This window comes from Pygoscelis adeliae, unplaced genomic scaffold (assembly GCF_000699105.1).
Source record: "Pygoscelis adeliae isolate BGI_AS28 unplaced genomic scaffold, ASM69910v1 Scaffold68, whole genome shotgun sequence".
Taxonomy (NCBI): Eukaryota; Metazoa; Chordata; class Aves; order Sphenisciformes; family Spheniscidae; genus Pygoscelis; species Pygoscelis adeliae.
This window is the reverse complement of record NW_008825501.1, coordinates 4499233-4519205: the sequence shown is the minus strand read 5'-3', so window position 1 is coordinate 4519205 and position 19973 is coordinate 4499233. Positions and strand designations below refer to the sequence as shown.

Genomic DNA, 19973 nt, shown 5'->3' with positions numbered 1-19973 from the left:
GCCCATTGCTATCACAGCTCCCCGTGAGTCTCTGCCTGAGCTCCATTTTGGGGTGTGGTTCCCCCTTGCCCCATTGCTGGTGCCCCATCAGTAACACCAACATCACTTCCAAAGTAAATAACACACAGCTCTGCATGGAGGAGTCCTCATGGGAAATTAACGTGTGACAATTAGCACCCTGTTACAGGCATGCTGCTCCTCCAGGCGTGCACTAACTTCCTCGCTGACAAACCCTCGGGACTGTGAGCTCCCACGTAGGCAGCAGGGATGGCTTTGCTCCTTTGAACCATCTGGGTGCCACCAGCCCACTGTCCCTCCCCAGCTCCTTTTTCAAGCTCTGAGCCCAAATCAGTAATAGGCGGGGAGAGACAATAAATCTCCTCTTCTCTGGCCTGGGGTTAGGTGGTGACACGCTGCGGGGGAAACACAGCTGAGGGGGTGCCTTGTGGGGTGTTGGGAAGATCCTAACCAGGAGTGGCAATTAGATTTATACTGACCTCCCACCACCTGGCTGGTTTATTAATTCGTGCAATCACAGCTGAGACAAATGACTGTTAAAAACTTCTTCAGCCTGTAGCCAGCAAGCAAGCAGTGAGACTCCTCCTGCCCTCACCCTCTGGGACAGGTGTACTAATCTTTGCATGGTGTGGTTAGGGTTTCTGTCTTACATCTCCTTGCCTGGTTAACCAGATTGGCAGGTTTTGCCAATCTCTGTTCTAGAGAACAAGAAATCAGCTCAGAAAATGGGTGGGTTTGATTCTTCTACAACCTTTTTATGGGCTGTGGATGACTTCACTGTTGAAATGTCCCAACATGTGGCGGCTCTGTCCTCTTTCACAGTGGGTAGAGGGAGGTAAGGGAGATATCTTTGCTCTATTGCTCCTACAGAAGCTGTGCCTGGGCTTTTGGGATGCTGTTAGACTTGTTTTCTCTTACTGGTGATGTTAGAGCTGTTGGGGGTGTACAGGGTCCTGCAGCCACAGGCAGTCCCATGTTAGCATAGCCCAAATGTTAGCCTAGTGAGGCTTAAGAGTCAGGACTGTCCTTTAACAGAAGAAGAAAAAGAGGCATGTTGTGGTTAAAAATGGTTATTATGGGTGTGCTGGGCCCTCTAACCTGGTTCTGGAGCTGTGTCCTGGTAATGTGGGGACAGTGGGGGACAATACTGCAGTGGCTGCCAACAGCCTGGGTGACCCTCTGGACCCAGCTGAGCACCCAGGCCATGCAAAGACCCTGTGTACAGGGCTTCAACCTGACACAGTGACATGCATCCGACTATATCATCCATGACCTGGAGAATGCACGTGATCATATTCTTCCTCAGGTCTCTGCTTTGATTTGAGCTTCACCTGCTCCCCAACTCTGCTCAGCTACAAGCAGTGGCAGCAGGTGCGATGGGGGCTGCTCTGCCCCTCTCCAGCAACCTCAACCCCATTGAAGTGCTGCTGCTGCAGCAGCTGGGGGGGGGGTGACCCTTACCCAAGAGATGCTCCTCCCTAGAGCTGGATGCAGGCGTGCAGGTCCAGATCTGTTCGCCGGATAGAGCCTGGAAAAAAAAAAAAACCAACAAAAAAAAACAGTGGACATAAGCAGAACTCTGAGGAAGAGGAAGAACAGAGCAAACGTATGATACTCCTGTCTCCGTACTACTCTGCCAGCCTCAGCTACTTCAATGTTGGTGCTTCCTGAGTCAGATGTCATTTCACAGAGTTAGTGACCCCCAGTGAATCTCAAATAAATATGACCAGTTCCTCAAAGGGTGTCTGCAGAACAGGATGTGTGCAAACGAGGCATTTAGTGAGATGCATCAGTTGGATTTAGATTGCCAATGTGAGCTGTGCCTCTGAGCTGAGCAGTTGCATCGCAAAGGCTTCTGTCTGGGTTCTTGTTTTTGTCTGCCATTTCAGAAAGTGCTTTGCTGGCTTCCCAGCTGCTGGGAGGGAAGCCTTCATCATGGTGCTGCCATCCCTTGGAGCAGCAGCAAGTACGAGGGATAAGGGCTGGCAGCCACAGTGTGCTTGCCCGATCCCAGGACTGTGTCAGCTTTGCCCTCGACCCAGGCACAGGCTGTCCTTCCGGCTCGTTCTCAAGTGTTTCATCCCACTGATCTCACCATTGGAGGGTTTATCCTTAGCTCTGATCTCACTTCTTTCTTAAAGCCGTCACTATCATTCTCCCTTGAGTATCTCCTTCCATTTCAACCCCAGTTAAGTCTGTATAAGGCTTTTCCCCAGCATCTCCTACACAAGCTGTGCACCCCAGCCCTTTCTATATTTTCCTCTCTTTGTCACACCTTTGCAGCTTTTCTTACTTTTTCCAGAGCTTTCTGACCTGGGTTCTTCAGCTGTGATGCAAATCTGATTCATTAGCTTCGTGTTTTGATGACATATCTTTATGTTTGGGCTCTTAGGATGAGAGGAAACAGCCTCAAGTTGCACCAGGGGAGGCTTAGATTGGATATTAGAAAAAATTTCTTCAAGGGGTTGTCAAGCGTTGGAACAGGCTGCCCAGGGCAGTGGTGGAGTCACCATCCCTGGAGGTATTTAAAAGATGTGTAGACGTGGCGCCTGGGGAGATGGTTTAGTGGTGGACTTGGCAGTGTTAGGTTAACGGCTGGACTTGGTGATCTTAAGGGTCTTTTCCAACCTAAATGATTCTATGATTCTATGAAACCCACTGGCATTTTCTGCCACAAACCTGCATGACAAATTCACATATGATTTTTGTCCATGCTTTAGCCTAGATGCGTGTCTTTCTTCTGCTAAGCATCTTTCCTTTGAACATATCCCCTTCTTCTCACCTTCCTGCCAATGCTATTTTCAGGTTTGGATTTCTAACTTTTCTCGCCTCACAAAATTCTCTGACCTCCCCAGCCTCTGCCTCACCTCCCCATAGAGTGTGACTATCATATTACCACCCTCCTCCTCTGCTTCTGGAAACGTGGACATGCTGCAGAAGACAGGCGCTTCATGCACACCATGAAATTAAAGTATAGGAACCAATTTAGAAAAGATCTTGAGAAAGAGCATCTAATCTATCTCTCAGCCCTGGAGCAATATCCTATCAACTTAAATAATTCCCTAATAAGTATTTTTCTAGCCTGTTTTTCCAAGCCACCCAGGATGGAGGACCCACACCTTCCTAGGCAATCAGCTTCACTAATGTCACTGTTAGAAAATTCCCCCAATGCCTAACGTAAGCCTCCTCTGATAGTTTTTATTATCTAGCCCTTGTTTTTGCAGATATATGTGATATGACTGGGTGTCCCCTGAGCACCTTCATTGTTCCCACCTTCTCTCATAAGTCTTATCTTCCAGGTCTCTTATTGCTGCAGATTGTGGTTCCTCCTTGCTGTGCTTGTTTTCATCTCTAAAAATGCACATGAAGAGGCTGCAGCTTCACACCCTCCCTCCACAAGAGGTGGGAAACAGGTGAGTTTAATATAATTCATTGGGGCTAGTGCAGTCATGTCATTCAGGGAAAATCCCCCAGGCTCTTCAGTAATCATCTTAAATGAAATCGTATGAAACTAAAATCACCAGAGACAGCCACATCTACCCATCTCCCTATCTGTATCTGCAGACCCACATGTAGTTAAATGACAGGATCACTCTAATCTGAGTACCCCAGCCTGCCTGGGGACAGGGTTTTATTCAGTCTGAGGTCTAAGACCAACGAGGGATGAATTTTAATCCTGGACAGGCTGCAGTCAGAAGTTTGACTTCATTATAACGTATCTACTGTGCCATGAGACCATTTCTGAGCTGAAAAAGAAATCAAGGTGATTATATCATTCTCCCTTGTCTTCTTGTGATACCAGCTTTATGGACGTTGGGGGACCTAGGCTTTTATCCAATGTGATTGCACTGATTTCCATTCTCACAGTGCTGTGGACTTAGCTAAGAAGAGGTCCCACTGGACTACTCAATGTATTTGGAAATGTCACAAGACCACTTTTCCTATGAAGAAGTTAGTCCCAAATGGGAAAAGCAGATAACAAGGTGGGAGAGAGAAACAGAAAATCAAAGCAAAAGAGTGAGTGGAAACATCAGCGAGATCTGTGATTTTTTCTCTATGGATTTGCAGGAAGTCTTTGGTAGAGACAGGAACAGCACTTAGCTTATTTGTGCATCAGTAGGAAACCTCAGTAGTGAAACCCTCTCTGCTCTTCACCGAACACCTAGCCCTGCCAGGTTCAAGGTGAGACTCCCTCCCCAGCAGACCGTATTTCCCTGCTACATGATACATCCCCACAGAGAGCCCTTGTCCTGGGCTAGAGCTGTCCCAGGCAGCAGGATGGACTGGGTGAGCCTCAGAAGGTCCTTGCACCTTGTATTTGTGATTCATTACCCCTCTGGATTTGTGGTCTGCATGCCCCTGCTGTGGAGGACTTGTTGTTTGGGTTGCCCTTGCATCTGCAGGCCAGATGAGCCCAGCACCCCTGCTCTGCTACATAGCAAAAAGTCTGCCTGGAGCAATATCTCACCCAAGGAGCTGATACTGCAGTTGAGACGGGGCACAAGGGCATTTCAGTTCTTCGTTGCTGTCAATGCAAAAAGTCCTGGAGGACCATAAACTAAATGGCTGTGTCCATTCTGGTGCAGTACAGGAGTACAAAGGATATCTTCAGCGTAGGGAATGGTTTCAGTGAGGCAGCACATCTTGGGCAGGGAATCTTTGGGCCGATGGCGAGCTGGTCACTGCTGCTTGGTATTAGCTCATCATGAGATCTCAGTGCATGGAAAACGTGTGTCGCGGTTTAACCTCAGTTGGCAACTGAGCACCACACAGCTGCTCGCTCACTCCCTCCCCCCCCCAGTGGGATGGGGGAGAGAATTGGAAAAGCACAAGTGAGAAAAACTCATGGGTTGAGATAAAAAGTTTAATAATTGAAATAATAATAATAATAATAATACACAAAGGAAGTGATGCAGAGTGCAATTACTCACCACCTGCTGACCGATGCCCAGCCAGTCCCCGAGCAGTGGCCCCCCCCGGCCAGCTTCCCCCCGTTTATGTACTGAGCATGACGTCCCATGGTATGGAATGTCCCTTTGGCCAGTTGGGGTCCACTGTCCGCACCTGTGCCCCCTCCCAGCTTCTTGTGCCCCTCCAGCCCTCTCAGTCAGTAAAGCATGGAAAGCTGAAAAGTCCTTGACTAGTGTAAGCACTGCTCAGCAACAGCTAAAACATCGGTGTGTTATCACATTATTCTCATCCTAAATCCAAACCACAGCACTGTACCAGCTACTGGGAAGGAAATTAACTCTATCCCAGCCGAAACCAGGACAACGTGCTATAACATTGCCTCAGCTGTGACCAGGCTGTCTCATAGCCACATTGATGCTTTCTCCCTGCTGGCTGGTTTGATTTAAAGCCCAGAGGTACAGTACAATACTTTCTTATCAACTTGCAAGTGTTTTATACCAAAACCTGCACCCTGGAGGACCAGCTTTGCAGCTCTGACGTATTCAACCCCAGGAACCCTTGACTGAGCCTGCTCCAAGGTGTTCATTGGCAGTTATTTTGCAAACAGAAGCTGCACGCCAGCTTGGAGAGGAAGGTCTCTGCTTTGCTGCTGTACTCTGGGTATGAGAGCTCCTGGCTGTCTGATGGGAAGGGAGATGGGAAACCAGCCAGCAAAAACACAGCCATGAGGAAAATTCCTGGCTGGTCCTTGCTACACTTTGCTTCTTTGGGCTGATCAACAACAGGGCTGTTCAAATGGTTTCTTCTCCATCATTCATATGTATGGCAGAGGCTGAATGTTGTTCAAACAAAGTCTGCACAGGAGACATACCTGATAGACCCCAGGCAAGCCAGTCTTTCCCCACAGGCTGCATACTCTACACTGAGGAAAGACAAACAGCATTCCTCGTGTAGAGGAAAAGGCAGAACTTGTGCTTTAAATGAAAAAAACAAACACTGGTGCTAGTGCTCTGCAGTATTGATATTGTTCAGAGCACTTCCCCAACTTCCACTTAAACTTCATTAATATATAATAGCAACTCTTTGTTGCCATCACCTTAGTGCTGTGTCCAGCAAGACTTGGCAGCTCCCTGTGCTTACATCCCATCAGCATGAAAGTGTCCCTTGGCCTCAGCTTCTTCTTGGCTTTCCTGGACCCAGGTGAGTTTTCCACTGGGACCTGTGGGGCTGCAAGACATGGAAGTGGTCTGGGAAATGGGTGCTCCATGCTTGGGCTGTTCCTGCTGTCTGTGCCATAGAAACCCCTCATCTGGGGGGATTTGCACTGCAGAGGAGTGACCGGTCTCAGGGGATCTTTGGTGGTATGAGCCAACGTGCAGATGAAGGTGTAGGTATTTACAATGTGAACTGGCTGTCTACGCTCCCGCGGTGGTCACTGGTGATCTTGCTGGGACAGTCACAGCAGTGATTCAGGTTACTCTGAGGCAGACAGACCTTTGGTCGGCTGAATAGATCTCCAGCCACCATTTACCACAAACTTAGGGGCTCATTTGTTTTGCTCATGCCCAGGGTCGTGTGACATTTTAGAATTATATGTCATCTCAGCTGTCCTTCAGCTCTGCTCCAGAAGACCACTGGTGTCTTGGAGGTCTTGTGTCATACCTGCCATCCCATGTAGATGTCAGAACCACTGCAAGATGCCTTAGATGGCACTGGGGTTTAGGGGACTGACACATGCCCTGGACCTCTTAATCTGGACCCTTGGCTCCAGATGAGTGTGTGTCAGGAAAGACATGCTGTTTGTCCTCTGTTGATAAACACTTTATTCCTTTCTAAGTGTTTCCTCCTGATTGCCTGATACTCTGTTCTGCTTAAGACGTTCCAGCAGGCGGTTGATAATGTGCTTTCCCCTAATGCCTGCAAAAAGAAATGCCATTCCCCAGTTTGTACATAGCACAGTCAATACCTGCTAGCAGCCTCTTGATCCCCAGACCTTTGGGTGTCCCTGCTCACTGCAAAGAGAGGATTTGAGGCCTGGGAATCCAGCGACACCTAAATGCCTGCCAGGATGGAGGGGGTTGTGGGGATGCTTTCTTTAGCAACCCCAGGAAAACCAAGCAAACATCATTGTATAGGAGACAAGGGAATCTGGCTGGGTATTGGTGGTTAAAATGTAAAATGCTATAGCAAAATGGCTTCCCCTCACTTGCCCAAATTCAAGTTCATACTAGAATAAGCAATAACAGAAATAACAAAAAGGAACCCACAAACTGAGTAATGAAACAGGGAATATAAGGGAAGAGGAATGTGAAAAGTGCTGATCAAATGCTGAAGCAGAACATCAATGAAAGGGGAAGTGAGACCCCTCATGACTGCTATCCAGGAATGTGTCCTCCTCCTTTCCCCAGGTACCTCCCTTCAGTGTGAGGTTTGTCACAGCATAGGAAAAAGCTGCTCTGGCCCCATGAAAACCTGTAGTGGTGGTGAAGATACCTGCGGCATCATTCTGCATGAGGTCATGATAGGTAGGTGAGATGTCCACTATGGCTGTGTGCCAGTACGGCTTTTGGAGCAGGGCTGAGAGTCGGGTATCTCTCCCCACCTCTGTCACTGGCCTAATGGTGAGTCCTTGGATAAGCTGTTCATTTTCCTTTTCACTGACAGAGGACCCAGAGATCAGGATGGTCTGGGATGGGAAAAGCTCTCTATTCCTCTATCTCGACCAGCAGTTTCCTACTGGTAGGGCTTTGTTCTTAGTTGTGGAGGGGAGGATCTAGGCACCATACTGGGAGGAGACATTGGCTTTTAATTCTGCCTAAGGTGCGTAGTTGGGTTGAGAGGCTGGACTGTGAGGGACACAAGGCTGCTGGCATCTAGCACTGAGGGTGCACTGGCCACGGGTGCAGGGAGAAACTGGCCTGCATCTGACTCCCTTCCTCGAGCAGGGAAGGGGATACCAGGCAGCCTGGTGGCACCACCAGGGCTGGGCTATCACCATGTCCCCATGGTTGATAAGCCAAAGATGGGTGCTGAACCCTGACACAACTGCACACTTGGTTGTGTTAGTGGCACGACTTTGCTCAGCTCCAGTAATGTGTCTGTTGGCTTTTAGACTGGAGGTTATCTCATATCCTACCAGCTTTGGTGCTGGCAGCTCCAGTGCATGTCTTCCCTCTGCTTGTGCAAAGTCACCTTTCCTCCACACAGCGCTGGTGGGGCCTCAGTAGACTGCAACATAACTGATCTGCCCCCCGTTACACCTTTTGGGTTTGGTTCATGGGAAAGACCAGACTTGCCTGTGTCAGAATGCTTGTGGCTGCGACAGACTGTGTGCTCTGCGGATTGTGCATGAAGAAGCGTGGGCTGTGGGTCAGAAGTGCGCAGGTCACCCCATAAGCTCTGTGGCTGGGGCATTCTGGCTAAGGCGAATGTCTGCAACAAGGCCAGCTGGCTGTGAGCACAGCCTTTAAGCACAACGTGGAGGAGAAATTCCTCACTAGTGTCTCAGATGTGATGGCACCCTCGTTCCTCTGAGGGGATCACCAGGATCACCGGTGCTGCTTTCGGGGTGGCTCCGCTGTCCCCAGACCCTTCTCAGGCCCCAGGATGGCTGCTTAGCAGTTGCTGCTGTAGGAACTAATGGGAGGGGAAGGGAGTTACCTTGTGGTTAACAACTTGGTGCTGCCTTCCACTTCATTACAGGGGGGTTGGCAATCCCTTCATCCATCAAGTCCTGCCTGCAGTCCAGCATTTGCCATCTTGGCCCTATCACCATGAACTATGGGAAGGTAAAAGCAAGGAGCCACTTGGCTTGCTGCACGGGTGACGGCTGTCGAACAATCTCTGTCTCATGTAAGCTCCCTTTTTCCTTATACCCTGTCCCCTCTCTGTCTGCCCCAACCTGCGGTGAGGCTTTCCAGGCTAAGCTATCACCTGGCTTGTTCCTCTCCCTCCCTCGTTAAAACCACTTACGGCCCATTTCTTTCCTTCCAGTGCCGCCAGAGGACAATGTGCCCAATGGATACCAGTGTCCTGCCTGCTACAGCATGGACTCCTTTCAATGTGGTAACGAGACCGTAAACTGCAGTGGATCCGAAACCCAGTGCATTGACCTTGCTGGGCTAATGAATTCGGGTAATTGCCTTTTATTTGGGGCTGTCTTTCATCTTTTTGGTTAAATGGGTGAAACCAGTCTAAGATGAAACGTCACAGAGAAATGAAAACGGGAAAAAAATGTGAAGGAAAAAAAGAAGAAGAGACACAGAACTGAAAGGGAACATGCGTAAAGCTGATAAAAGGGCAGGGGTGTTTTTTTCTTCCTCCTTCCCCATCATGCATGGATAACTGTTGGGATTCCTCACAGCATGGCATAACTGAGGTCAAGAGCAGAACTGGACTCCTGAAGCAATCTGATACATGGGCATGTAATAAATCTGGTCAAGACCCTGAACCTGCTGGCCCTAGCTAGGGTGCCTGAGGATGAATCTGGATCTAAGCCAGTTGCCTGCTTAGTGGAGGTTCAGGTGAAACTAATACAGAGCCATTGGCTTTCTCATGAGGTGATGGTGGCCACTGGGGACAAGACACCATTTGTTGTAGTGGTGCCTCTGCTCCTAGAGAGCCAGGGACAGGTCCCTCCCCATGAATGCTGCAGCTGAGCCTTTGGGGCACCCAAAGATCTTCCCTGTGAGGGAACTCCAGCCTTTGAATGGCTGGGGTCACCAGCAGCATGTAACACTCTCCTTCAGAAATCTTTTTCCCACCTCAGGAGCTGTAATTAGAGAGAGGAAAGTAGACAGCAAGCTCCCTGGTCACTGCCCTTTCCTTCCCTGCCGCAGGTAAAAGACTTCCACATTTCATGGCAGTCCCACCTGTGCTCCAGCAGGCAGGAAAAAAACCTTGGAAATTAAGGGCAGTGGCACCTGCTGTAGAAGCAGACTGGAAAAAAATTATCTTGTGTAAGGTTATGGATGAAGTTTCTCTGAGTTGATAATATTTCCAGGTGATGATATGATGCCTGAAGGTCTTTACTATACACTTCACAGATGTGTTGTCCAAACCCTGAATTAGAAGATGTTTCACAGAGACAACATGAAGGAAAACAAGCGTTTTCTTAGTCACAGCAATGGAAATAGAGTGGTGCAATTAATTCAGTGCACCACTGAAATTGTCCTAACTTGTCTTGACTTGATTGTTCGGCCACTGTAAATAGAGTAGACCTGTGCAGTGTGATGAGCTGTGCAGAGGAAACAGCGGTGTAGGGGAGCAAAGGAAGGTGAGGAACTAATGAAGTGCCTTTATATGTTATTTGTGTTTGAGATAACATCCAGCAGAATATTCCAGACCTCCATAGCCTGTGCAGCAGAGAAACATGAGCAGTATGAGCAAAAGCAAGCAACAGGAACAAGAAAATCTGAATGGGGACTTAGGCACCCAGCACCTTCTCAGGTCTCCTTCTCAGGTAGATGCTCCAGTGTTGGTAAAGGACAAGTTCAAGTTTCAGGCTCTCTCTCAGTGGGCATGTGAGCAGGTTTCTCTGTTGGTTTGGCTAAGTCCTGTAAGGCCTTAGAGAATGGGCTTATCTGAATAAATGGCTCAGCCTGTAATGTCTTTGAGACTTCTCACCCCACGTCAAACTTGGCTGAGAGATAGTCATCCAGTTCAAATGTCATGACAGGGTCAGAGAGAGAAGAAGACAATGAACACCTGGAGTACCATCACACAGCCCTGCTTTCTTTAGGAAGCTAGGCAAAGTTTGAACAGAAGAATCTTTAAATGAGAGAAGGAAAACTGTTTAAAAGTTTTTCAATTTTTAAATTTAAAATGTTTAGATTTTTAAAAAATCATCTTTATTCAGCAGAAAGAAAGACAAGACAAACCCTAAACCCTTTGTATTTCAAGTCAACCAAGATGATCTTGCTGCTGCTTCAAATTCATTCAGGGGATGGGAACAGACAGGAATGGGTTGGTGGGTTTGGAGCCAACTGGATGTAAGGAATGTACAGTTCTTGTGGTGGAAATGAGGACCTCATTGGCCAGGGAGGGAATAGCTATGGAGACTGGTCCCCCCTGACGCTTGACATGTACTTCTGTGTAGGTGGACTGTCTCTGAAAGCCGCCATGAAGGGTTGCACCACCATTTCTGAATGCAGCATTGTAGAAGACGGAAAAAACAATCTGGGGGTGATGGACATAAAGTTAAGGCGGTTCCAATGCAATCCAGCTTCTGCTTTGGCCAGAGTGATTTCTGGGTTTGCCCCTCCAGACACCCTCTTCCTCCCTGTCCTGTCAGGATTCATCTTGGAGAAGGTACTTTTCTGACTCTCTCTAGTACTGGGTTAAGCAAAGCCCAGGACAAACTCCAGCAGTGGTTTGCACTGAGTCCTGTTTGCTGTGGCTTCTCCTGTGTGGGGAGTTTGTTTTCAGATTAGCTCTTCTTCTGTTATAATTTCACAGAATAAAGACAGTACTTACACTTCTTTTGTTTCCTCATTGATTTAATCTGATTTAAAGCTTCATAGGTTCAATTGTGGTTGGTTTCGTGTTATATTCTCTGAGTGCTTTGTCCACACTGGGACCAGGGGAGACTGCATGAGATGCCCGTACACTGCACAGGCAACAGGAGCTCTCAAGACAGCCTTAGAGTCTACATCCACTATCTCAGGATAAATGATAGTTTCAAAGCCACTTTTCCAGGCTCTGAAAAGGACTGGAGGTGAGTTCCTGAGAGGTTCACTCTGATTAGAGAGGTAGCTTTCCCCTTTTTCCCTCCCTTGTATCCTCTTTGTCCATGATAGGAGGAGCCCCTCAGCTCAGAGGGCTGCTTGTGGCCTCTGGGCCGCCCTGAAGTAGTCTCCATTTCAGAGAAGAGTCAGCGATCCTTTGCTACAAGCAAACTCTCCTGGCAAGAGTCTTTCTCCTCGTGGTGGTTCTTCTTGCCTTACCAGACACTCTCCCATTCTATCTTAGGTTTCATGATTGTCTGGAATAAATATTTACCTTAAGAAGGTTTAATTTCATAAAATAGGCAGTTCTCTATGGTGACAGACTGCTGGGAGTCCAAGTAATGGGAAGCTTTAGCCCAATGCCTATTTCCCTTCTGTTGGCAAAACTACACCCATAGCAGGTACAGCCTCCCCTCTTCTACATTCACCACCACCTGGCTATTCAGCTCCAGCCACAGCCTGCCCTAATGGGTCTCCTCAGGTTTGTCCCACACAAAGGCACTGAAGAAAAACAGCACATCAGGCAGCACCGCCATACCTGGGAGGTAGTATGGGCTGTGGGCAAAAGGAAAAAGCAGTTGGAGCTCTGGGAGATGCTGGGGTGTAGAGTGTAGGAGCGGTGTTAGCAAACTTCAGCGTTTCACTATGCATCTGTTCCCAGATGAGTGGCCCATTTTTGGAGCAGACTACAGGATTATTAAGCCAAGTGCATGACTGTGTCTATCCTTAGCAGCCCTGGCTCGCAGTGCAGGTGTGCAGTGTTTTGGACATGGAGTTACAGTGATCAAGCGATGCAATTTTATCTCCTAGTTCAATGCTGTGGCAGAAAGCACTGTGGAAAGTCCTGGCTGCTGAAACCAGACCATAATGCATGGCAGTAGTGAGATGACTACGCCTACATATGTACACATGAATATATATGTGATCAGCTTTTAACTTGCAGCATGGGGACTGAATGTTCTTGTAATTTCTGTCTCCCCCAGACTTTCTATTCTACCCAAACAGGTTGAAACTCCTTTCTTCCTGATATTCCCACCAAATCATTTGGGAGAGAATTTCACATTATCTATTATAATAAAGGGGTGTGGGTCTGAGAGTGAAAATTAATTTTTGGGGTGGGGAGAGAACTGATAATACAGATTTAATGCAGGCAAAAGAGTCTGGTTAGGCTTAGTTAATTATTTGCAGAGGCTGTACAATTACAGTGTGGATGTTAGAGAGGGAATACAGTTCCCCCTTCATGGAGTAGCAATAGACTGATACTGCAGTGACCCACTCGTTCAGCATTTTTCCAGATCTGATAACACCCTGGAATTAAAAAAATTCTCTATCTGTACATTATCCATGAACACATCTCCTGCACGTTCATGCAGAACATTACATTACTGTCCGTGGCACCCCCATGGCAGATCTCGATCCACTTCAATGGCTCAACCCTTCACTTTCTGTTTGTTCCACTTCAACCTGTGATGTTATCAGGACAGAAAAGCTAAATGGGTTTGTTCAGCCTGGTCAAGACTTGGGTGAAAAACGTCCAGAGAGCCATGGTGCTGGGGTGGTACTTAGAGGAGGACAAGGAGGAGGAGAGCAGACAGCAATGTTTCTGACAAGGGTTTGTGGTGCAGAGAGGAGAAGCAGCTCAATTTTGACCTCTAATTCAATGTTGCAGAAAAAAAAGCTGTTGCAGTCTGTGCCTGTATAAATGGGGGAGTGACAAGTGGAAACAACCCTGCATCTTTATGACTGATTCTCTAATGCTTGGTCCTGTTCCAGTATCCACATTTTTAAAGGCTATTAAAAATGGAAAGCGTAAATTAAAACACCTTACAGTGAAAGTCTTCAGGAGCATAAACCTGTGATCTTACTGAAAAGAAGATAGAGAGGTGGCTCGTTCACAGGCTATAAACACACTTCTGTGGAAATGTTAAGAGCTTAAAGGGCTCTTTTATACATGAGAGCACAGCAAAAACCTGACAAATCCAAAGGAGAAAAAGTCATACCATCACTGTGCACAGACTGCAGCTGTTAGAGCAAAGGGGTCATCAGCTTTTGATGTCTGCAAATCCAGCATGAAGGCCTTTCAGAAATGGATGCTTTGATTGCAGACAGGTTCTAGGCAGTTCGGGTAGAGCTGGTAGAAATGTGACAGACTGGGGTATGGAGGAAGGTGATGAGATGATGAGCCCTTCTGATCTCAGATCTGGGTCCTGGGGAGGGAGATGATGCTGGAGTGTGTTCAGATAAAAGCAACACAAAAGATGGAAAGAGAACGGGTGGTGCCAATTTACAAAACCAAATCAAACAATGGGATCTCAGTATCTTGAATAAGGATTGATGAATGAGCAACACTTGCCTCTAAGTATCTGCAGGGTGTGAACACCAGAGGACAGGGCATCTCCAGCCATGCCCTGTAAAACAACCACCGTGGTGAACATGGGAAGCCCCATTGCTCTCAGGGTTTAACTGAGGCTATGCAGCAGGCAGCAGCCCTGAGCTCATAGGCATGTTGGGGAGGGGCAAGGAGAGATGTGGCCAAAACCCACCACAGTAAATGGAATGACTCCTGTTGATTTTAATGGGCTTTGAACCAGGCCTTATACACCAAACTGTGTTGTTTCCATCTACAGTTTCTCCTTATAATATATACAAACCCTACTCCCACACAGACGCACACATGCAGACATGTAAATACCAGATCCTCCCTTAGATCTTGCAGACACTTCAGCCACCAGGCATGTGAGATACAGACGCTCGCAGCCCTGGGTGTCTGGATGCTGCCTTCCTTACCCGCAATGCCGACCATGTCAACAACAGCTTTGATCTTCCCCTTTACAAAGCAAAGGGGACTCAGACCATTGTCTTCTCTCCCCAGACAGTGGAAAATTAGCCATCTCCTGCCGTTCCCTCTCTCTCCTCTGAAGTTTTGATTCTTTCCCAAAATGCTGAGCCTGTCAGAAAGCCTGGTGGCAGCCAGAAAACCTGCCGGTGATCTGAGACAGGGAGATGGACGTGCAGGAATTTTGCCCAACAGGCTGGTGATTTTGTAGGATGAGGGAAGTTGAGGATTTGAGCTGTCATTTGGTGGACACAGCCCTGAGCTCTGTGGGTGGACTGGGGAGGAGCAGGGCAGGACAAGCTGGGGAGAAGGGGCTGTGTCTCTGTGCAGCCACGCTCCATGCAAGGCAGTTCTTATCAGATACTAAAACCCCTTGACTCCTTCTTCCCAGCATGTCTGGAGCTGGGAATGGTTTTCCTTCCACTTTTTGGGAAGTGTTCCTGCCCCCAGCAGTTTCACACCAGGAGCTCAGGACACCAGGGGACAGTTTATCTGGCCAGAGCGTGGCCTGGGGTTGTATTTGCAAAGGAATGCAAAGTTATTGCTGTGTTTCTTTTCCGTAATGACCAGGGCTCTTATAAGAAGTTTGTCCAGCACCGTGGGCCAGCAGGGCCAGTATGTATTTTGGGGATTACACTTCTTCAAAGGCAAAATGAAGACAAACAAGCAATCTTTCTTGCAGACAAGAAGAACATGTGTCCTGCTGCATACCAGACTAAACAATTTTTCCCGCCTCTTTCAGGAAAGGACAGCAGGACTGGGGCCATCTGACCAAATGTGGGCTTCTGCAGTGTGTAGGTGTCTCCATCTGAGCATGTCATCAAAATCCTGGGAGACTGAGTCAATACAGCCCTTGGAGATCAGGTTCTCCAGTTCTAACCACACTGCAGGTTCCCATTTGTATTGAGAGGCCCACTACTGACAGAGGCACCTCCACTGTAGGGACACAATGTTAGGTGGAGACGATCCTATCCCCAGTGTCCTGTCTTTTCCTTGGAAAACATATTTTACCTTAAAGCTGTGGAGCACAGAGAGCAAATGTTTCACAGCAGACTGTACTAAGGAATAGGCTAACCTTGTGCCAAAAGAAACATGGTCTCATCTCCTGACTCCTTGGAGACCTCTACTGGATGAAAACCTTCTGTTCCCAAACCTTCACACATATTTGCTCTTCTCTGGATTGCATATTGTGAATAACATCATTTGGTGCCCATCTCTATTGCTGCCACATGGAAGAAGCATCTCTTCCTCCCTATACATATCCAAACTGTGGTAGACCATCTTGTTCAGCCTCATTGGAGCTCTCATGCAGATAAGTGAATGAAAATAAAATTCACCCCTGCACCTATCTTGGAATCATTTAACAAATCATTCCAAGCAACCATACTTCTAAGACTGACCTGTTAGTAGGACGAGAGCTGATGTGCAAGTCAGTGCTGGGACTGGATACTCGCTTGCTGCCACTGGAGACACAGTTGTTCTGCTTCAGGATGTTGCAGATCACAGGAAGGGAAAGTTTCCCTCCAAAGTTCACTGCCTCCCACAGTCACACCTCATGTCTGATTTTGTCTCCAGGGAACAAGATCTTGGGCCTCCTGCCCAGAAACCTGTGTTGTTGCAGTGACAAATTCAGATTTTCTGCTCCAGAAGAATCAGGTAGGGAATATCAGATCATAGCACACGTTTTCCAAGCAGGTTTCTGCTGGAGACCTCCTGGGATGGTGTGGCTTGCCAGAGAAAGCATGACAACTATTGGCAGCTGATTTCCAAAAGAGTAGCTGGTTGCAGGTATTGGGCCCTGTGCAGGTTGAAGGGAGCTGTGAGGTTACAACTCTAGGAAACTACAAAGCCTGTTGTGGCCCCAGATGAGGACCCATCTCATAGGGTTTGCTGGATCCAAAGGGGTTGATGTAATTTGGGAAGCAGCTTGTCACAGCCTACGCAAAATATCTGGCTGGAAGCTTGGATTCAGTGGAGGAGCTTGTTTAGGCTGCAGGAGCTGATTCCCCTCTGGAGAGGTGGGAGCTTTAGCAGGTACTGTTGTAGGATGCTAACCTACAGTGTCAGTGTGCAGCTCAGGGTATGCTTAAGAAGTCAGGCTTTTAAGATACGGTTAAGTTCCCTTACAATGTGTCTGGAAAATGATGGATTTAAGTTGTTTTAATTGGTTGATTTCCCTCCCTGCTTTTTCTTTACTGTGTTGCTGAGTCCATGGCCTAGTACGCACATACAGTGACAGTGGTCTGACACACAGTGTTGCTGGCCAGAAGTTTTTGGGAAGTGTGACTCGGTCTCCTTGGTCTAAGACTAAAGCTGTGGCTTGATTTATCTGCCTTGTGGTCTCAAACCTTTATTGTTCACTCAAAAAATTTGCAGACATGAGCATGGGAAACTCTTTTTTCCTAACGGGAGCTGAGATCCTCAATATTCACATGATGGCAAGAGGGGTGCTGTAAGAAATTCATTATAGTATGACGAGATTCGTCAGATTACAGGAATTGACCATAATGCAACTTACGCACCAGAGTTGCTATAAGCTGCCAAAACTGCTAACAAGTACCATGTGCCATGAATGGCCCCAGACTGAAAGCACATGGTGCTTAGGACACTAATGGCCTGCAGGAAATATAAAAGCAATGTACAGTAGAAGTAGACCTGGTCATTAACCAACATCAGTCAAATGTTACCAAGTCATTAACCAGCGTCATTCCCCATTTCCAGCTTCTCTTCCCTCCAGTTTTGTGTAGAAACTCCTGCCTGTGGGCTCTGTTCACATTGCCTAGTGGAAAAGGTTAAAGGGTAAGCCGTGACAGATAGCTGTGGAAACTCCTGGTTTACATCCAGGTGGCTGAAGTTCAGTCCCTGCAGAAAACCCAACCAGTCTGGACAACTCCCAAATTGTGCATCTTGCATATGTCTTTCTCACCATTTTTCATGAAGAATTATTCTTGCTCCCAGTATTTCATGGCCAGTTAAGCAACAAGGATGGTGACCGAGACTGTCCAGAGGGGGACTCCCATGCTGTTCAGGATAGTCCTGAGCAGGAGAAGGGGAAGGACTGACGGGGGTTCAGAAGTTACTGGACTCTGTGAGGCACATTCCCAGTACATATCCCTCCTCTTCCCCACCTCCACCCACCCTGGCACCCTGTTCGTGACAGTTCCTCTCTCCACAGGCCATCTGGGGCACATAAGGAACTGCTCAACGCTCCCTTTTCTGTAGTTTACAGGAAGATGGTGTCTGCTGGGTAGTCTGCAGGGCCTGCTGAAGCACTGCAGTTATTTCTGGCACAGGCTCTTTCTTCCCCTGCATGTAGAGATCCTGCTGCCGCAGTCCCAGCTCTGGAGCAAACCCTTCGTGGCTGAGCTGCACTGCCACAAAACCTCCAAACCCACATCAATTCAGCTTTTCTGCTCTCTGATGCCTCAACACAACCCATGGAAAAGAGCCAGAGCGAGGAGGGCTGGTTTAAAATCCAGGCAGTTATGCTGGCGTAGGGTTTCTAATTGAAATGAGAGCTGACTGGCAGCTCGACATGGGGAAATAATGGGCAGGATACCTCTACGAGAACCAGGGAAGAGAAAAATAGAAAAATTTCTTTTTTTTTTTTTTCTGAAAAGATGCTTTTCTTTTGTAATTTTTGGCAACTCTATGGGAAGGTTCATCCCTCTGTTTCTTGTCCTGTTCTGTGTCAGCACCTCCCTACCCATGTGGTTGTTAGCTGACTGCAACAAGGAGTACAGCTTTCTCGAGGAGGATTCTCTGGGAGCACGTAGGATGGCACCATATTCACCTTTTCCCTCTGCATTTTGGCTTTTGGATTTCAATAATGGCTGGAGTTCTTCATGAAGGCAGGAGGCCCACGAGGAAATTCAAAGAAAGAAATTGAGCTTTGATCCCCTGAACTGGACTATTAACCTCCTAGCTATTATGTAGATAGGTGTCATGTTTTAACCTCAGTTGGCAACTGAGCACCACACAGCCGTGCGCTCACCCTCCCCACCCCAGTGGTAAAAGTGAGAAAACTCGTGGGTTGAGATAAGAACAGTTTAATAATTGAAATAATAAAATAGTAACAACAACAACAATAAATTGAGAGAGAGAGAGAGGAACAAAACCCAGGAAGGGGGGGGAAGACGTGATGCAACTGCTCACCATCTGCTGACCGATGCCCAGCCAGTCCCCGAGCAGCGACCGCTGCCCCCCGGCCAACTCCCTCCAGCTTATTTACTGAGCATGACGTCACATGGTATGGAATATCCCTTTGGCCAGTTTGGGTCAGCTGTCTCTCCCTGTGCCCCCTCCCAGCTTCTTGTGCACCTTTTCGCTGGCAGAGTATGGGAAGCTGAAAAGTCTTTGACTTAGTATAAACACTGCTCAGCAACAACTAAACATCGGTGTGTTATCACATTATTCTCATGCTAAATCCAAACCACAGCCCTGTACCAGCTACTAGGAAGAAAATTAACTCTATCCCTGCCGAAACCAGGACAATAGGCCTCAGTGACAGAAATGAAAATGAGTAAAATAACTCAAATAAAATTCACTGGCAGGGGCAAATGCATGATATAAATCTGGAAAAAATCAAAATTTCAAACAAAAAATCAGCCTGGCAGGCAGAATAATTTCTGATGTGGACTAGGCAATTGGCAGATCTTGATGCCACGTGCTAAGGGTGCTATAGGTCCCTTCCCGATGCTTATTCTGCTTTTTCTTATTGTGCTCTGGATCAGCGCAGCAAAAGACTGTAATGGTAACTGCAGCAGATGCAGAGGGTGTAGCTTTCTAACATCATGTTGGCTATCTCCCCTTCCAGCACTTCACAGAGTTGCTTTTCAAAAGGCAAGTGTTCAACACCTTCAGGAAAAACCATAGTATCCCAGAAAAATAGAGATGGAGGAACCTCAGGAATCATTAGAAATCACACCCTTTTGCAGTGCTGCAAGTTGCAGTTCCTCTAGATTCACTGGTTTTCCCTGGAGCTTCTCCAGAGAGCCGTCGGCCAGGGAAACCAGAGTTCCCAAGGGACCAGGTGTGCTCTCAAATGGGGTCACTCTACACCTCCAGTGAGGCTGCAATCTCTTGGCCCCTCATGCAGATAAATTCCCCAGCCCCGTGCCCACTCAGTTACTCATGAGCAAGGGGATTTCCATTTCTCTCTGCCATGTCCTTTTCCTGCTTAGGAGCATGCACAGTTTAGCAGCCAGTTAGAGACTGTCTTTCAGCCTAGATTTTATTACTGCATTTCTTTTTTCTTTCTCCCTCTCCCTCTTTGGCCTTTCTGGTAATTACTGATGCTTGCTTAAAATTAGTTTGAAAGAGACTTTAATGGGCCCAGCAGATCTTTTCCAAGTTGCAGCAAGTGTGACCTCACACTTACACTGTATCCCTAATGGATTCCTATTGATATCTGCAGGCTATCCTGTGCTACGTTAGTGTGTAAAGTCCACAGCAGTGCCATTTGCCAGTATTTTTAAACCTAA

The 19973-nt window shown here is 47.6% G+C and overlaps 1 protein-coding gene across 1 annotated transcript; it reads left to right on the top strand.

Moving 5' to 3' along the window:
• Positions 1-6052: 6052 nt before the first annotated feature.
• On the top strand, positions 6053-11380 carry LOC103923251 (phospholipase A2 inhibitor subunit gamma B-like). The gene is made up of 5 exons (XM_009331538.1): positions 6053-6129; positions 7338-7454; positions 8632-8781; positions 8923-9063; positions 11027-11380. Exons 1-5 carry the CDS (start codon positions 6081-6083, stop codon positions 11248-11250), a joined length of 681 nt encoding a protein of 226 aa, XP_009329813.1. The 5' UTR covers positions 6053-6080; the 3' UTR covers positions 11251-11380.
• Positions 11381-19973: the final 8593 nt, after the last annotated feature.

Excerpts from the sequence above, each read along its gene's own strand:
- LOC103923251 (XM_009331538.1), top strand. The coding sequence starts at position 6,081 with ATGAAAGTGTCCCTTGGCCTCAGCTTCTTCTTGGCTTTCCTGGACCCA. Across the intron at positions 7,455-8,631 it reads TCTGCATGAGGTCATGATAG|GGGGGTTGGCAATCCCTTCA; the intron begins GTAGGTGAGATG and ends ACTTCATTACAG. Across the intron at positions 9,064-11,026 it reads TGCTGGGCTAATGAATTCGG|GTGGACTGTCTCTGAAAGCC; the intron begins GTAATTGCCTTT and ends ACTTCTGTGTAG.